Below are 18455 nucleotides of genomic sequence, written 5' to 3' on the forward strand. Positions count from 1 at the left end.
GTACTCACCTTCTGATCCAATAAAATCACTTTCTTTCTAATGACATTTCTTTAGTTTTTCGTATCGCCTTCCACCATTGCCATACAATTTTCGGAACACATTGTCTGGTGATATGTTCTCATTTAGCAAAAGCTTTTTTACTCCACAAGAAAGTTTATTTTACATTTCCTTACCATAGAAGTAACTGCTGACACTTAATAAACACACACAAACACTTTGTTGATTTTCAGCTTACAGTCTTCTAAATTGCGTTGATTATTTTATTATCATCGCCGACATTTCGGTCTGGCTATTGGACCCTTCTCAGGACTCGATACACAAATCAACAAGTTGAAAGTTTTGATAAAAGTTGAAAATTGTCGGATTTGAAAGGGTCACTCCTTCTAGTACACGTCTGGGCCATCCGGTTGGGTGGTTTTGGGGATTCCCTCAATTTCATCACCTCGGTAGGAACCACTAGTTGATGCCAGTCATTTCTTGCGTTAATTCACACACAAACATCTAAACTCCTTGAAACTTGTATATTCACTTGATCACTGCATTGTCGGCAAAGTTGGTAACACTGACAACCAAAACAAAACACAAATAAAGTGTTGCCAAACTATTTCTCACTCCAAGAAACTATTCATCACTTGTACTGTACTTTAGGGGTTGGCCACATAGGTGCTCAGAGCAGTGGTGCTCAAATTCAGCAACGGGGCTACCGTGGTCGCCGTTACATTGGCTGCCTCGGTTGCATTTCCCGCCTTCTGCAGGGCTGCCAGATTGAACTGAATTAAAATGATCAGGTAGCTGGTGATGGCGCCGGTGATCTGGAAATATGGGCAATGAGATAAATTGGTTATCAGTTACTGCACAACTTTTTCTGCAATAATAAACTAGAATCTATAAGTGTTCTAACTGGGGTGGGGTAAGATGAAACAGCGGGTTAACGTGATGTTCTCTAATCATGATCGACAATTTGAATGTCATAAAGCATAGTTTTTGGTCAAATAATCTTTTGGTAATGGAAAATTAATAAATAAATAAATGAAAATGAGCAGAAGATACATATGTCGATTCGACAACGCTGTTTGTTGTGTTTACAACAGCTTGCAACACTTGTCACAAAGCTAGATGTTCAATCTTTGCGCGTGACTTTGTTGTGGTGCAAGTTATTTTGTTTACGTTTGCGAATTATGGTCGAACTTTTTTTTTCAAAATTTCGAACAAAAAACAATGCAAAAAATCTGAAATGCATTGCTAGCGCTAATCATATCGATAGAAGTGTATAAAGCAGCAGCAATGGAAGTTTTTTCAAGAAGAGCAGCTACAAAACTATCTTCATTATCATGAGCTTTTAAAAGCAGAATAAATTTAATATTATCTTTACTGAACGCACATATGCCATGAGCTTTTCGTGGCTTTTAAATATTAAAATAAATAATTATAGTTTATTTAGTTCTGATTACAATACCGTTCAAACGACTCATTCCTACAAACGATAAACATGTTCATTTGGCTCGCACTTTGACAGGTCTCTCAGCACGATTGACTTATAATGGCCGCCTCCGCATATCTCTATAATGTAGGATTACTAATTTTATCTTGCTTCAATGTCTTCTCCTTTTTCTTGGCGTAACGCCCAAACTGGGACAAAGCCTGCTTCTTAGTTTACTGTTCTAGGAGCACAGTTTGAAACAACATGGAGTCCTTCTGAAACCCCTTGAAGCGTTTTTGAAACCGCTCTAGATATCTCTGAAGTTCTCTTCAAAGCCTTTAAATATTTTCAAATCTATGGAAACGTCCTGATACGTTTTGAAGCTCTTTTAAAACCCTTTGAAGTTCACCTAAATTCCTCGGGAACTCCATGAAACACCTTGAAACGTCTCTGAAAGACCATGCAAGCTCACCAGAAAACCTGGAAGCACCCTTTATCCTCGATCAGTCGCGTCTTCGACCATTTTCAGCGATACCAAGCTCACGCTGTGTACCACAAGCATGCATTTTTCATGGTGCATGCACTCAGTACACGACACGGCCGTTCCCGAGTTAAGCTCCCAGGAATCTTGCAGATCTGCACATCTCATTCTTATCTATCTCAGTTTCTTCTAATTAATGGGGCGTCCGATTTGAATGCGATTTGAAAGTTGTAGCTGATAGAGTAGCCTAGGATTACCAAGGGTCAACTAACCCTCTAGGGCACTTGGGGAAATTCTACGATCGATTGAATGAAAAACATCGATTTCCCATAGTAATTCCTATGCAAACTCTGAAGGGCTTGTGCAGTCTCAATTTTCAACCAAATGAGCTCAAATTTTGAGAGAAGGCATAGAATCTGGTTACGAATCGAATAAGCGGTGTGGAGCAAAAACGATTTTTTGGACCACGCTAGTAGCCATGCAGTTCTATTTTATCGTAGTGTCTTGATGTACTGATCAACTTTACTGAAGACGAAATTTTCTATGACGCCTGATTTTCGAGATTCAGCAGCTAAGAATTTCTAAATACCACTAGCGCTACCTAGCGGATAAACCTTTAAGTTCACTACCGAATAGCTTGTAATGTCCTCATCGACCTTGCCGAAGACGATTTTTTTCAATGTAGTCTGATATTTGGGATACAGAATTTCAGAATTTTTACGGCTCACTAGCACCACCTCACAGATTTGCTGTGAACCAACTAGTGCACTATTGGGTAGCTCTTGATGTCCTGATCGAACTTGCCGAAGACGAAATTCTTCTATGTCATGGTTTCCCAAACTGTGGGTCGCGACCCCCCAGGGGGGTCGCCGGCCTTCATCCAGGGGGTCGCGAGAGACAGTAGAATATTTTACTGTAACTGACAACAAACGGGGGAATTTATATGGTGAGTCCCGAAGAGTACGTCGCCTGGCAAAAGAGGGTCGCGAACCTGAAAGTTTGGGAACCTATGTTCTATGTAGTCTGATTCTCGAGATACAGAAGTTCAGATTTTTTAGAGCCCACTTGCGCCACCTAACGGACATCCGTTAAGCCTAGAACCAACTAGTTCACTATCGGATAGCTCTTGATGTCCTGATCAACTTTGCCGAAGACAATTTTTTTATGTAGTCTGGATGTTGAGAAACAGAAGTTAAGAATTTCTATGACTTGCTAGCGCCACCTAGTGGATAAGCCTAGAACCAACAAGTTCAGTATCGTATAGATCATGATGTCCTGATCGACATTGTCGAAAATGAAATTCTTCTATATCGTCTGATTTTTGAGATACACAAGTTCAGAATTTTTAGAGCCCACTTGCACCACCTAACGGACAAACCTTCAATCAACTAGTTCACTATCGGATAGCTGTTGATGTCCTGATCAGCCTTGCCGAAGACGAAATTCTTCTATGTAGTCGGATTCTCGAGATACAGAGGTTTAATTTTTTTAGGACTCACTAACACCAACTAGCGGATAAACCTAGGACCAACAAGTTCAGTACCGGTTAGCCCTTGATGTCCTGATCGAATTTGTCGAAGACGAAATTCTTCTATGTATGTAGTCTGATTCTCAAGATACAGCCATTCAGATTTTTTCGAGCCCACTTGCGCCACCTAGCGGACAAACCTCCAACCAACTAGTTCACTGTCGGATAGCTGTTGATGTCCTGATCAACCTTGCCGAAGACAGAATTCTTCTATGTAGTCGGATTCTCGAGATATAGAGGTTTTAATTGTTAGTACTCACTACCCGAGCAAAGTCCAACAACAAAATTACAGCAAACCGAAAACATGTTTTGTATTCAGCAACAAATTGATATCACATTTTGATATCAGTTTATCTTTACTCGATTTGATTTCAAATTTTGTTTTCTGTTTGCTGTCATTTTACATTAATGCAAGTGGTTAGTGCTAGAATAGTTTTACCTCTTTTAAGTAAACTTTGTAAAGTAATTCTAGGGATATATCATTAGTGCAATTATACTATTGCATTGATGATTTGATATCAACCAAAAAACTCTACATTTTACGATTTTTTGTTTTTCTTGCGCTGGCAACAAAAACAGTTATCAATTTGCAATCATCGATAGCAGGAATTGTTTTCAATTTGCTATCACAGAAACAATTTTCTGCTCTCATTTTTGATGTTTTAACCGTTAAAACGACCAAAACGACAACAACCTGAGTTAGCAAAATTTGCAATATCACAACATCAAAATTAGTTTTCAATTTGCTATCAGACTTTGCTCGGGTAGCACCACCTAACGTTAGTACTCACTAGCATCACTATCGGATAGCTCTTGATCAACTTTGCTGAAGACAATTTTTTTCTATGTAGTTAGATTCTCAAGATACGAGCGCGACGGTATTGGCAACGGCTGTTGATCTATAAATAGATCACTGGGCGTTAGAGGCATCTGATCTATAAATAGATCACTGGGTGTAAATGGGTCAAAATCCGGCGATAATACATTTTTTTCAAAAACTTTTCTGAGCGTTGATGGTTGTAATGGTTGTAATCAGGAGCATTAGTGGACCCCTCGCACAATGTTTATGTTTGAGTTTTGTCACTTGAGTGAGAATGAAAAAACGTGTACAACATGTAACGATCGGAAAGGAAATAAAACTACATTTGTTCGTTTATTAAAAGTGTCGTTGCGTTCATTACATTGGCGACGAGGATTTAAGTAAAATCCGGATTGAAAGGAGCATGGCGCAAGGGTCACAGTTCCGGTGTTTCGACGGGGAAACGGAGGAGTGGGAGCTCTACAAGGAGCAGCTCGAGCAACACTTTGCGGTGAACAAGGTGGAGGAAGGTATGAAGAAGGCGGTTCTCATCAATCATTGTGATGCCAGGACGTACAAGCTACTACGTGATCTCTGCACACCAAAAACGCCGGCGGAGAAAACGTACAAGGAATTGTGTGATCTTTTGTCCAAGCATTTCACTCCGCCAGTGGTGGTTCATAAGGAACGTCGCAGCTTCATGCGGGCCAAACGACGCGAAGACCCTCCGGAGAGTTTGAATGCCTGGGCAGCGCGATTGAAAAATTTGGCATCAAACTGTAAGTTGGGCGATCATTTGCAGCACGATTTGCTCAACAAATTTGTGGACGGTCTCGAGGGAAAGGCGTATGACAGAGTGTGCGAGGAAGATGAAAGCCTAACGTTCGAAAGAGCCTACGAGATTGCGGTGAAATACGAGCCGGACGAGGTCAAGCCAGTTGCTGTTTTCCAGATGGGCAAAGCGAAGCCGCAATCGGAGCGTGGACGAAACATCGGACCGGGAAAAAACTCGCCGGGTGGAAATGCTGCTCGGTGCTTGGCATGCAATCGGCAAGGTCACTTCAAACGGGGTTGCAGATTCAAGGATTACGTGTGCCGGAGGTGCAACAAGCGAGGCCATCTGCAAGCAGCCTGTACCGCCAGCGGAAACTTTTTCGTTCAAGGACAGGAGCAGGAGGAGCAAAACACGCAAAGCGAAGTAAATTTGGAACAGAATTTCATCAGTAAGTGTGATGTGTCGATTTTTTCTATTGAAAGGCAGGGTTTTGAAAATCCAATAGAGGTAGAAGTGAAAGTAGGTGAAACGATACATAAAATGCAGTTAGACACAGGGGCAGCAATATCTGTAGTTTCGTTAGCTTACTATAAGGACCATTTGAGTGCATATGAGTTACGATCAACAACGTTACGGTTGACAGGATACAGCGGGGAACAGTTACTTGTGAAGGGAGCAATCGAGCCGGCTGTGGTATACGAGAATACATCCAGACGAGTAATTTTTGCCGTGATCGAGAACGGGGGTCCGCCGCTACTAGGAAGGAACTTTGTACGATCTTTTAATCTGGGATTCTCAAGTGTAAATGCCGTTGAAAACAAAACAAGCAATTCCTTGCAAAAGTTGCTTGATAAACATCAAAATATATTCAGCGAAGGTTTGGGATTATACAAACACGGGAAGATCAGTATCGAGATGGAAGACAATGCTCAACCAACGTTCCGGAAGGCAAGGCCAGTGGCTTATAAGTTCGTGGATAAAGTAGAGTCGGAATTGGATGCAATGGAGCGTGAGGGGGTGATTACGAAGTGTGACAATTCAACATGGGGTACTCCGTTGGTACCGGTTTTGAAAGGAGATGGTAATGTCCGTTTGTGTGGGGACTACAAGAGTACGGTTAATCGGCATGTAAAAGACGTTGTTCATCCCTTACCGACAGTCGACGAAGTGTTTAGCAAGTTGAATGGTGGAAAAAAATTCAGCAAGCTGGATCTTTCGAAGTGCTATAACCAATTCGAGCTAGATGAAAAATCTCGCGAGATCTGTGCAATAACGACGAGTAAGGGGGTCTATAAAATGAATCGTCTCCCATTTGGGATTCGTCCGGCGTCAGGAATTGTCCAACGTGAGCTCGAAAAGTTGCTTTGTGGGATACCGGGAGTGGAGAACTTTTTAGACGATGTTCTGGTAACGGGAAATACAGATGAGGAGCATTTGGAGAATTTGGCAAAAGTGCTGGAAGTGTTAGAACAAGCTGGACTTAAACTTAACCGATCGAAATGCCAATTTTTCAAAGACAAAGTTACTTACGTGGGGCATGTTATCAGTGAAGAAGGCTTGCAGAAAACTAATAACACCATCAAAGCAGTACAAGAAGCCCCGCAACCGAAGAACATCCAGGAGGTGCGGGCGTTTGCGGGCTTGGTGAATCACTATGCACGGTTTGTTCCGAACATGGCAGACATTATGAGCCCGATATATAAGCTATTGAAAAAGGGGGAGAAATTTATCTGGTCTGCGGGGTGTCAAGCAGCGTTTATAAGGGTAAAGTCGGAGATTTGCAGAGATGTAACACTTGCACATTTCAATCCGAAAGCGAAGTTGATCTTGATCTGTGATGCATCGATGGTAGGAGTTTCCGCGGTTTTGGCGCAGAGAGAAGACAATGGGCGGGAGCGACCGGTAGCTTTTGCCTCAAGAATGTTGCACACGGCCGAGAAGAACTACAGTGTGATAGATCGCGAGGGACTTGCAATTGTATTCGGCCTGAACAAGTTTTTCCACTATCTCGTCTTGTTCGTGATTCGCACCGACCACAAGCCATTATTGGCTATTTTCAATCCACATAAAGGTATACCGGTCATAGCAGCTAGTCGCTTACAACGGTGGGCTAATTTCTTGGCAGGATTCAGCTACCAAATCGAACACGTCAGTTCCAGGGATAACATTGCGGATTATCCGTCGAGAGTGCCGTTCGAGTCATGGCAACTTTGGAAAGAGGATGACAGCTACGTTAACTTTCTCAACATGGGTGATGCGGTCAAAATAGATTGTGAAGTGCTACGGAAATCTACAGATAGCGATCCGGAATTGAGTGATCTACGAGAGTGGTTGACGACGGGAAACAGTAAGGATGTAGCGGTGAGTGAAGCGTTCAGAAAAATTGCGTTAGAGTTATCGGTGGAGGACGGTCTTGTGATGAGAGGGTTACGAGTAGTGGTACCGACGAAACTGAGGCAGGTTGTTTTGAGTCAAGTGCATCGATCGCATCTTGGTATCGTGAAGAGTAAATCGGTGTTAAGAAGTTATGTATGGTGGCCGGGCATTGATGAGGAATTAGAACAGCACATTCGCAACTGTTACGAATGTTTGAAAAGCCGGCCCTCGCCAGAAAAGGCGACGTTAATTCCATGGCAGCCGCCAGAGAAGGTGTGGGAGAGGGTTCATTTGGATTTCGCCGGACCAGTGAACGGCATCAGTTATCTGATTGTTATCGATGCCTTGTCAAAGTGGGTGGAGGTATTTCCAACGCAGAAATGTGATACGGAATTTGTGTTGGAAAAGGTGACGGAGTGCATTTCTCGATTTGGGTTGATGAAGGAAGTTGTATGTGACAATGGATCCCAGTTCACCGCGGCCAAGTTCAGAAGCTTCCTGGCGGCCAATTCAGTTCGTCTGACCTTAACAAGTCCTGGGCATCCGGCAACGAATGGCCAAGCGGAGAATGCCGTAAAAACGTTTAAAGCGTCTCTCTTGAAATGTCTCTCCGGAAGGAAATTCAACGTTCGAGAGATAGTGGCGAATTTTCTACTTGGTTATCGCAACTCAGTTCATTGTGTAACGGGGGTATCGCCGGCGGAAATGATGTTGGGCAGAGGCATCCGTACTTCGTTGGACTTGATGTTGCCGTGTTCTTCGAAGAAACTGTCGGAGGTGGAATTAAAAGCAAGACGGGCAATTTTGGGTACGCAGCAGTCCCAAGTGCGAAACTATAAAGGAACTAGGAATATTGATTTCAACGTTGGTGATAAAGTGATGGTGCGCGACTACAGCAACCCAAATAAAGCTAGCTGGACACCAGGGGTGGTGACCAGCAGACAGGGGAAACGGAATTATTTGGTGAGGCTATCTAAGAACGGTAGAATCATCAAGCGACACTTGAATCAAATACTTCGTGACACAAGACAGCTTGATGAGGTGGTAACAGTAGACGAGGGGCGGCGTGGTGACGTCGGAAATCCACTACCGAAGTTTAATTTGGTACCGGTTAAACGATCATCGGCAATAGCAAAGGCGGCTCAGCAGCCCCCTCCACAAGTGATGATCCCAGCTGTGCCTATCATTCAAGAAGATCAAGGGCATCAGGGAAACACAGACAGATCATTAGATAGGGTGGTGGAGGATGAGGAAGAGGGGGAAGAGAGATATTTCTCGGGAAGAGATTCGGTAAGCGAGGAGGAAGATGATACTATTCTATTAAGTGACGATAGTAACGAAGGCTTGGAATTAGCAGGTTTTGATAGAGGCAGGTGGAAATACCGAGACGATGTTGGTAGGCTCGTGAGCAAGTAGTAACCATGTTTATCTATTCTACTTTCAGACTTCAGCATTTGATTTTTTGTCTTAAAAAGGTAGTTGTTTTAGGATTACCATGATATGAATAGTAATCTAAGTGTGGGGGTGTAATGGTTGTAATCAGGAGCATTAGTGGACCCCTCGCACAATGTTTATGTTTGAGTTTTGTCACTTGAGTGAGAATGAAAAAACGTGTACAACATGTAACGATCGGAAAGGAAATAAAACTACATTTGTTCGTTTATTAAAAGTGTCGTTGCGTTCATTACAATGGTCAAGATAATGGCTTTAACCCTTTGGAGCCGGAAAGGTCATATTGACCCCGGCGTTGTTGCGGAAGAAGTGGGGAAACAATTAGGCTCACAAAGGTTAAACCGACAATATCTTAAAGTCATATTACTCCAGAAGATGAACAACTGATTAAAATAAATATATGCATATAGTACGAAAGCAAAAACTTACCGCATACAGAGTCGTCATATCAAGATCGAAGAATCCACACGCACTGAAGTTCAACTGGTGATTCAACAGCTTCAACGACAGATGGTTCACAATCTGGTAGAAGTGGGTCTCGTCCACCATGTTTGCCAAATGGTGCATAAAGACCCCGGTCCGTTGCGATTCGGTCTTAGTCTTCCAGCAAACGTAGATGCAAATGACGCACTTGACCGCAATGTAGAAAATCTGGATGATCGAAATTTGCAGTACCGTAGCCGAGCGGAACAGAATCGGAACTTCCTGTTTGGATAGGGCGCAATATAGGAAGTAAAATTGCGCCGTGATGGCCATGAAACCGTGCGCCATCGAAACCAACATCTGGAAGCTGAACATGTAGTTCACGGACTTGCCAATCTCGCATAGTTCGTCATGGGTGCGACAGATCAGAATCATTTTCTTGTCCAGCTTTTCGTCGACTTTCATGTACTTGTCGAACGCGAGGAAATCGAACACCGCTCGCTTCTGCGCTAGGACTTTCTCTTCACTCAGTCTCTTCTCGAATGGTTTCACGCTGATGATCTTTCCCTGCTGATTGCCGTACAGTTTCGCCGGCATCACCGGCTGAACGACGTTCAATCTTTTGTGATTACGAATGGTAAAGATCTCCTTTTCCAGGTAATTCATCGGAATGTCGTTCTTCTCGATCTCCAGTTCGTCTTCCCAGCGGTCATTGTGCTCTTCCAGCAGCCCCGCCAGCTCGTCCATATGCTTGTTCATCACGTGGAACCGATGCCGGATGGATTGGACCAGCACCACAAACCAAATTCGACTAATCGAGTTGATAGCCGTGGGGAAGGTCGTAATAAACCACATCAACGACAGCAGCGAGTACTCTTCGGAGAACTCGACGAAATTGTACGTCGTTAGAACGCTCTCGAAGACGAACACCAACACCAGCAAGATGACGACGTAACGCCGAAGACGTCCGTTATCCACCGGGATGTTCTCGCCGGCAAGCTTCAGGTCGACCTTGTCCAGCCGTTCGACGCACTCGATCAGGCGATTTTGGTTGATCATTGCGGCCAACATGTCGATGCACATCATCAGCGGTTCCATGTAGATGATGAAGATTCCGATCGCGTTGGTAAGAGTTCCTGGTGAAGAGGGTAGAAAGATATGCTCAAGATGTTGATGTGTTCATTATAATATAACACGTATCCTATAACAAGTATACGTCGGCCTCTTTTACGTCCATTATTAAAATGGAGGTTTCGCCAAATCACAAATCCAAACGCCAGCAGCAAAGTTCGCTGTGTTCAGTGAGTATTCAAGAAACGAAAATCGTGGAGCGGGTCTGGTGTGATGGTTAAAGCACGTGACTGTCACACCGAGGACCTGGGATCAAATCCCACTTCCGACAAACTCGCAAAAATGTGGATTCTTCCTTAGGAAGGGAAGTAAAGCGTGGGTTCCGAGATAAACTAGCCTAGGGCTAAAAATGTCGTTAATACAAAAAAAAACGAAAGAAGCTGCTGAGTATTGATCGAGGGTGTTGCCATTCACGTTTTTAAAGTTTATCTCCAAATGACAAATGGCGACACTACTCAAGTACAGTTGAATAAAGCCGAACATTTAGAATTCACAAAAAAAGTCGACAAAATGACAATGAGTCATTTAAAGATCCTACATTATATTCTATAGAACGCAACACATGATTTTGTTCCTGAAGACACGCCCCTTCCGAAACCTCCTTGAACCCAACCAACCTTGTCCGCCGCCACCCACACCGACGTAGGCATCCGTCGCCAAATGGTAGCTGACCGAGTAGCTGACGATACTGAGCAGGACCCACAGGTTCCCGAGGATGGAAACGCGCAGCACGGTCCGGGAGTAGAACGCCCGTAGCGAATAGGGAATTATCCCCAAGAAGGAGGAACTGTAGAACAGCACCTTGACGGATTCGAGCAAACTTGATCCCACTTTGGCGGCCATTCTGTCTGGTGTTATTGCAATTACTGCGACGCGATAAATGTTAGTGCAACAAGAGGGCAGGTCCTTGATAAATGGGAGTGACTCCTCGCGGTGTTAATTGATTGGGATGCAGCCGAGGAAAGCATGTCTGTCAAGTATTCATTATTAATGCAAGAAGCCATTAACAAAATTAGTTGTGGTGTTTTCCTGGGAGAACGTACCTATGCATTTTTGGTTATTAACTAATTCAGCAAGAACATCAACCATAGGTAACTGTAATGCAAAAACTGAATAGCGGACATGAGCTATGGTTGGCTGACTGTATTCAAGGGTACAAATTTGACGAAGTAGTTTCTGTGGATCTCGTTAGCCGGTTGTCTATTTTTTTTTTTTTGCTTGGTTTCTAGCTGCACTCTGAATAGATTTGAAACCTCTACACTAGACCCGAAGATAGAAAAGAGTACGTAATCTTTCAGAAGCAGTTTGCCAGCCGTACGCGGAAAATGATATCCATTAAGACACTGTTCCAAACTGACTCAAAAAGTTACGGTAGAAGATTGGAAAGTTTTCAATTGGTCAGTCAGTCAGGATTTGCCTATGTATGGTCACACGGTTTGTGTTTGTCTTCTTGTTTGATTGTGTGGTATGGTTAAATATGTTTTTCTCCTCGTTAAGTCAGTTGTCGTATGTTTGTTTTTTTTTTCATCGAATCAATCGAACCCCGTATGTTAAAATATAGTCGATCCTGTGTCAAATTGTTTCTTGATTCCGCTAATCCTTTTCTACTTATCTAAGTTTATCTCTTGTGTCCTTAAATTGCCATCGGTCCATAATCCACAGAAATATGTAACTGAACTTCTGATATTTTTCTGTTGGTATCATAATACCATCTAAGAGATAAACAAAAATACGCCAGGTTGACCAACTGACCAGTTGATTGCAAAAAAAATTAAAAATTGAAAAGATTGCTTGTCAACTATTATGTATTCATCCCCCTACAAATAGCATAAGCATTAGCATTAGCATTAAGCGAGTCGCACAAATTCGTAGGTGGTACAGTCCTAGACCGCTGTTCAGAGGGTTGCCTCCTTCCCGTCCGAACCAAAGCACAAAGATTTGGGACTAATCTCTGACTCTTAAACAAGACTGACGCAATCCTCTAATGGTCGAGCACTGTCCTGGCCACGTCCTTGCGACTGCTAAGGAATGGAAAAGGATGATTAGCTTTGGACACCTATGAAAAATGTAGACAACTCTACGATCTCTCAGGCCTACACACTAAGATTCAGATGTTCCAGCTCAGTAATTTTTCACTGAGTTCAGCATTTTTTTCATCTTTTTACTGAGTTTTCAACAGCAGATTTATCTCGGTACACTCAGTAATCGTATTTACCGTTCACCAGTAACGATATTTACCGTGCATCAGTAACTTTTGACAGTGTATTAGCTGAGCTCGGTAACTCATTTACAGAATATCCGCATAATAAACAACCGAGCGTACCGAGTTAAATCTGCTGTTGAGAAGTCAGTAAAAAGATGTGGAAAATACCGAGCTGATCTTAGTGTGTAGGTGTCACGGGAATTTGCGTGTTGTTAGTGGAAGGGTAAACTCCAAAGGATACGCTTGGTCAACGTTCATGCACACCATTGTTAGACTGCTTCGAATCAGTTGTCTGCCCAATTCATCCTGGTTTCCTCGTCATCTTGATGGCATTTGGTTGAATTATTAGATTCTTTGGTTGATAATCTGAAATATTAAATAATATTAACATCGTACGTCAAATAAGCTACATATTAGTGATACGCTCGCCACAGTTACATATTTTTACAATATTATTTATAGCATACGATAAATTTACCTGAATCCTTCTGAAATAAAATGTTAATTAGCAGTACATTGAAACAAGAATACTACAAAACACAAAAAGTGCATCAAACTTTGATCTTGGAATATTTATAAAAACCGAAAATATCAAGATCAAAATTTGATTTGGTAGATCTTACACCGCAACGCAAAAATTAAAAAATTGAAAAGATTGCTTGTCAACTATTATGTATTCATCCCCCTACAAATACTATGAAAAATATTCAAATCCGTTCAATTGTCCTATCGGTCCTACCTAGATAAACCATGTCATTTTCTCAAGCGTAGCCTAAAAATGCCAACCTAGCCCTACACAAGTAACGTTGTTCGGTTAATAAAAAGCAGTCAGTTTTTGTCCAAGATGTCACGTAGAACGCATTGACGTCAACAATGCGTTTAAGTGTTCACATGTTAGCTTCGAATCTATCAGCACTAGACCGGCCCAAATACAAAAGAGTCGAAAAAATCCACATGGCACCCTCTAGAATCGTGCCTTTGGATGAGAAGAGCAATCTGTGAAAATTTCAGTTCAATCGGTTTAAAACTGAGCTGGCGCAAATGAGTTGAAGGTTTGTATGGGATCTTCAGTCCAAATATTTGGGAAATTGGATGACCTCCAATCTCTCTATACGGATACTTTCAGAAAATCTTAAAGGAATTTCTCACGGATGTCTCCAGAAAATCATACAAAAAATTCTCAAGAAATTTCTTAAGGAATTCATCCATGAATTTCTTCAGAAAGTCCTTCTAAAATTCCTCCACAAATTTCTCCAGAAATTCTTTCAGACATTTCTCGAGGAAGAACGCCAGAAATTACACCAGGAATTTCTCCAAAAATTCATCTAAGAATTACTCTAGAAAGTCCTAGAGGAATTTCTTACGGATGTCTCCGGAAAATTATCAAGGAATTTCTTCAGGAATTACTCGAGAAATTCATCCATGAATTTCTTCAGAAAATCCTTCTAAAATTCCCCCAGAAATTCTTTTAGAAATTTCTCGAGGAAGTACGCCAGAAATTCCTCGAGGACTCCCTTCAGAAAATCTTAAAGGAATTTTTCACGGATGTCTGCAGAAAATTATCCAGGAAGTTCTCAAGAAATTTCTTCTGGAATCCCTCCAAGAATACATCCATGAATTTCTACAGAAAATCCTTCTAAAATTCCTCCACAAATTCTTCAAGAAATTTCTCGAGGAATTACGCCAGAAATTCCTCTAGGGATTTCTCCAGAAAATCCTTTAAGAATCTTGCCAGAATTCGTCCAGAGAATACTAAAGGAATGGTTCCCAGAAATCTTCCAGGAATTTCGAGAGGAATTCCTCTAGGAAATTCTTCACGAGCTCCTCCAGGAAATTCCCCACGAATTCTTCCAGGAAATCCTCCACGGATTCTTCCAGGAATTTTTCCAGTAATTTCTTCAGCAATTCCCCCAGGGATTAATTAATAAATTTCTTCAGCAATTCCTGAAAAAAATCCTTCAGATATTCCTTCTGGAATTCCTTCAAAAATTCCTCGAGGAGTTCCTTCAGAATTTATTCAGAAATTCCTCAAATATTTTCTTCGGGAATTCCTCCAGTAAATACTCCAAGAATTCTTTCTGAGATCCCTTCTGAAATTTCTTCTACGAAAAATCCACGAGGAATGTCTGCCAGAATTCCCCAAATATTTCCTCCAGGGATTCCTCTAGGAATTGCTCCACGGATTCCTCCATTAAAACATAAGAAATTTCTCAGGGAACTCTTCCAGGAATTCATCGAGAAATTCCTCCAAGGATTCCTTCATGAAATTCTCAAGAAATTTCTGCAGAAATTTCTCCAGGGATTCATCCATGAATTTCTTCAGAAATTCCTCAAAAATTTCCCCAGAAATTCCTCCAGCAATCCTTTCAAAAGTTTGTCGAGGAAGAACTCTAGAAATTTCTCCAGGAATTCTTCCAGCGATCCCTCCAGGAATTCATCCAGGGATTCCTCCAGAAGATCTTCTAGGAATATTTGCCAGAATTCCCCGGGAATATATCACGTAACTGTTCCAAGAACTCCTCGAGTAATTCCGCAATTAATTTGCCCAGGGAATCCTCCACGGATTGCTCCAGGAATTCCTTCAGGACTTTTCCAGGAATTTCTTCAGGAATTCCTCCAGAGATTTATTAATGAATTTCTTCAGAATTTCCTCATAAAATTCCTTCAGGTATTCCTTCAGGAATTTCTTCAGAAATTCATCAAGGAGTTCAGATGTTCCTCCAGAAATTGTTCCAGTAACTCTCATATATTTCTCCAGAAATTCCTCAAAAAAATCCTTCAGGTATTCCTCCAATAAATACTCCTGGAATTGCTTCAGAGATTCCTCCTGAAATTTCTTCCAAGAAATTATTTTAGGAATATCTGCAGGGATTGCTTGAGGAATTCCTCCTCGGATTTCTTCAGAAATACTAAAGAAATTTCTCCCGGAACATTTCCAGGAATTCCTAGAGAAATTCCTCCACGGACTTCTAGAGGATTTTTTTCAGAAATTTCCCAGAAATTTCTCCTGCGATAACATCAGGAATTCCTCTAGTTATTACTCCAGAAAATCCTCCTAAAACTTCTCCAGGTATTCCTCTCGGTATTCCCCCAAGAAATCCTCCACGAATTTCTCCAGAAAAATAATCTCCCGGAACTCTTCCAGGAATTCCTTCAGGAATTGCTCGAAAAATTTCTCCAGGGGTTCCTCTATGGATTTCGTCAGGAATATCTTCAAGAGTTCCTCCAGGGATGAATTTGTTCAGATATTCCTCAAAAATCCCTCTAAGAATTCTTTCATAAATTTCTCGAGGAGTTCCTCCAATCATTCCTCCAAGAAGCTGCAAATATTCGTCCAGGAATTCTTTCAGAAATTCTTCCAGGAATTCCGGCATATTTTTTTCTTAGGAATTTCTCAAGAAAAAAATCGCTAGGAAATTCAAGAGAGATTCTTCTAGGGATTTCTCCTGAAATTCCTCCTGGAAATCCTCCTTGGACTTATCCTGGGGATCCTCCAGGGATTAATTCTGGGCTGCAAAACGGTGAGCAGATAAGGAGAGCGTTAAGGAGAGCGATTCCTCAAGGGATTCTCAAGGGAAATTTTTCCAGGAATTCTTCAGGGATTTCTCCTGAAATTTCTTCAGGGATTCATGCTGGAATTCCAGGATTTTCAAGGATTCTTTAAAGAATGCATCCAGGGATACCTCCAAGTTTTCCTCCTGAAAATCCTCCAGGAATTCCTTCTGGAATGCCTCCACCGGTTTTTCCAGAAATTCCCCAAGAAGTCCTCCAGAAGTTGAACTAGAAATTGAAGAAGTCCCCCAAAAGTTGATCCAAGTTGATTCGTCCAGGAACTTCTCCAGAAATTCGTTCCGGAATTTCTCCAGAAACGTCTCCAGGAATTCTTCCAATGATTTTTTCAAGAAGGATTCCTCCAGAAATTCCTCCAGGAATTCTCACACGGATTCTTCCAAGGATTCCTTCAGGAATGCCTCCACTGATTTCTCAAAAAAATTCTCCAGGGATTTCTCCAGGAATACCTACAAGGATTAGTCAATGAAATCCTCGAGTAATTCTTCTAGAAATTCATGCAGGAATTCATCCAAAAACTCCTTAAGGAATTCCTCCAGCAATTCATTCAGGAATTATTTCATGGATACCTCCACGGATTCCTTCTGTAATCCCTCCAGGGTTTGATCCTGTAATTCCTTCACGGATTCCTCCAGAGGCTGTCCATTAATTACGTAAGGGATTTTTTGGGATTTTCTGACACCCCCTCCCCTGCTGGTAAGATTTTTTGTATGAAAACCAAAATATTTTTGTATGGAGCGTAAGATTTCTCATACCCCCCCCTCCCCCCACAAACTCTTACGTAATTAATGGACAGCCCCCAGAGATTACATCAGGCATTTCTCTGGGAATTTTTCAGAGCTTCCTCCAGCTCTTCTTCCAAGAAGTTGTTTATGAATACCTTCAGGGATTCCTCCAGGAATTTCTCCTGGAATTTCTCCACGAGTTCAACCAGGAAATCCTCCACGGAATTCTTTCAGGAATTTTTCTCAGGGATTCGTCAATGAGCTTCTCCAGGATTTTTTTTCTAAAAACTCCTCCAAATGTCCCTCCAGATATTTACTCAGGGATTCCTGCAGACATTTCTCCAGGCATTCTTCCAGAAGTTCCACCAGGAATTCCTGCTCGGAAATCTCCAGGCAATTTGATATATAGAATGCTAAGATGAAGCATGAGATTTGGAGATGGTGTAAACATTAGCTGCTGCATGAAAATCAAATTGCGTGTGGCAATAAAGGTGCATGATGTCACCGTGGTGTATAGGATCGCTAGATAACACTGAGATCATTGGGATGGTGCATGGAATGCTGATATGGAGCATGGCATTTCAAGATGGTGCATGATGTCGGTATGATACATTAGAGTTAACATAATACATGAAATGCTAGTTTGATTACAAAATTTCATATAATTACAATAATGGTGCAATAGATGCCTGGATGATATAGTGATCGCCACGATCACGCTTGAAAAGCTTTAGTAGTGCATGAAATTTAACGATGGTGCATGATTTAACAATTCAACACATATTTGATTCAAAGATGGTACGTGAGATAGTGCCTAGATGATTTTGTGAACATCATGGTGGTGCATGGAATGCAAAGAAGTTGCATGATGTCAGTATGGTGTATTAGCTTCACCATGATTTTGTTATACTCAACATGTTTCATATTAAGGTGCATTTGCAATTCGTGCAATGGTGCAGGAAACTCAATGTGGCACAGAAACCAACATGGTCCCGGTACGTGGAATGCTATTTCGTATGCGAAATGCCAAAATGGTGCATCAAATTCAAATGTTAACCACATCATAATGGTGCATAAGATGTCAAAATAATAAAGTGAATTCCAAAAAGGTGCATGGAAATCTTTGAAGAAGGCGCATGATGCTAGTGTGTTGCATTAGTTGGCACCGTTATTCAAAGTTTATCAACATGTTACATGGTTAGGTGCATGAATTACAAAAATGGTGCATAGAATACAAAATAAAAGTATTTCATGTGATGCTCACAACATAATAGTGCATCTGATGCCTAGATGATATAATAAACGCTAAAATGGTGTTTGGAAAGCTTTGACGGTGCATGAAATTTCATTATGGTGCATATCAGTATGATACATTCGACTTCTAGTTGATTAAAAGACAGTGGATGATGCCCAGGGCCCATATAGCCGAGGCGGTAAACGCACGGGTATTCAGCATGACCATGCTGAAGGTGACGGGTTCGATTCCCGGTCGGATCTTTTCGTAAAGGAAATTTCCTTGACTTCCTTGGGCATAGAGTATCTTCGTGCCTGCCACACGATATACGCATGCAA

At 41.7% G+C, this 18455-nt stretch overlaps 1 protein-coding gene across 1 annotated transcript; it reads right to left on the bottom strand.

The window, feature by feature from the left end:
* Window positions 1-133: 133 nt before the first annotated feature.
* LOC109414666 (gustatory receptor for bitter taste 66a-like) lies at window positions 134-11515 on the bottom strand. The gene is made up of 3 exons (XM_019688501.3): window positions 11003-11515; window positions 9261-10390; window positions 134-812 (listed from the first exon to the last, which is right to left on the bottom strand). The coding sequence occupies exons 1-3, from the start codon at window positions 11226-11228 to the stop codon at window positions 645-647; spliced, it is 1524 nt and encodes a 507-aa protein (XP_019544046.3). The 5' UTR covers window positions 11229-11515; the 3' UTR covers window positions 134-644.
* Between the last annotated feature and the right edge of the window lie 6940 nt (window positions 11516-18455).

Source organism: Aedes albopictus, chromosome 3, assembly GCF_035046485.1.
Source record: "Aedes albopictus strain Foshan chromosome 3, AalbF5, whole genome shotgun sequence".
Classification (NCBI taxonomy): domain Eukaryota; kingdom Metazoa; phylum Arthropoda; class Insecta; order Diptera; family Culicidae; genus Aedes; species Aedes albopictus.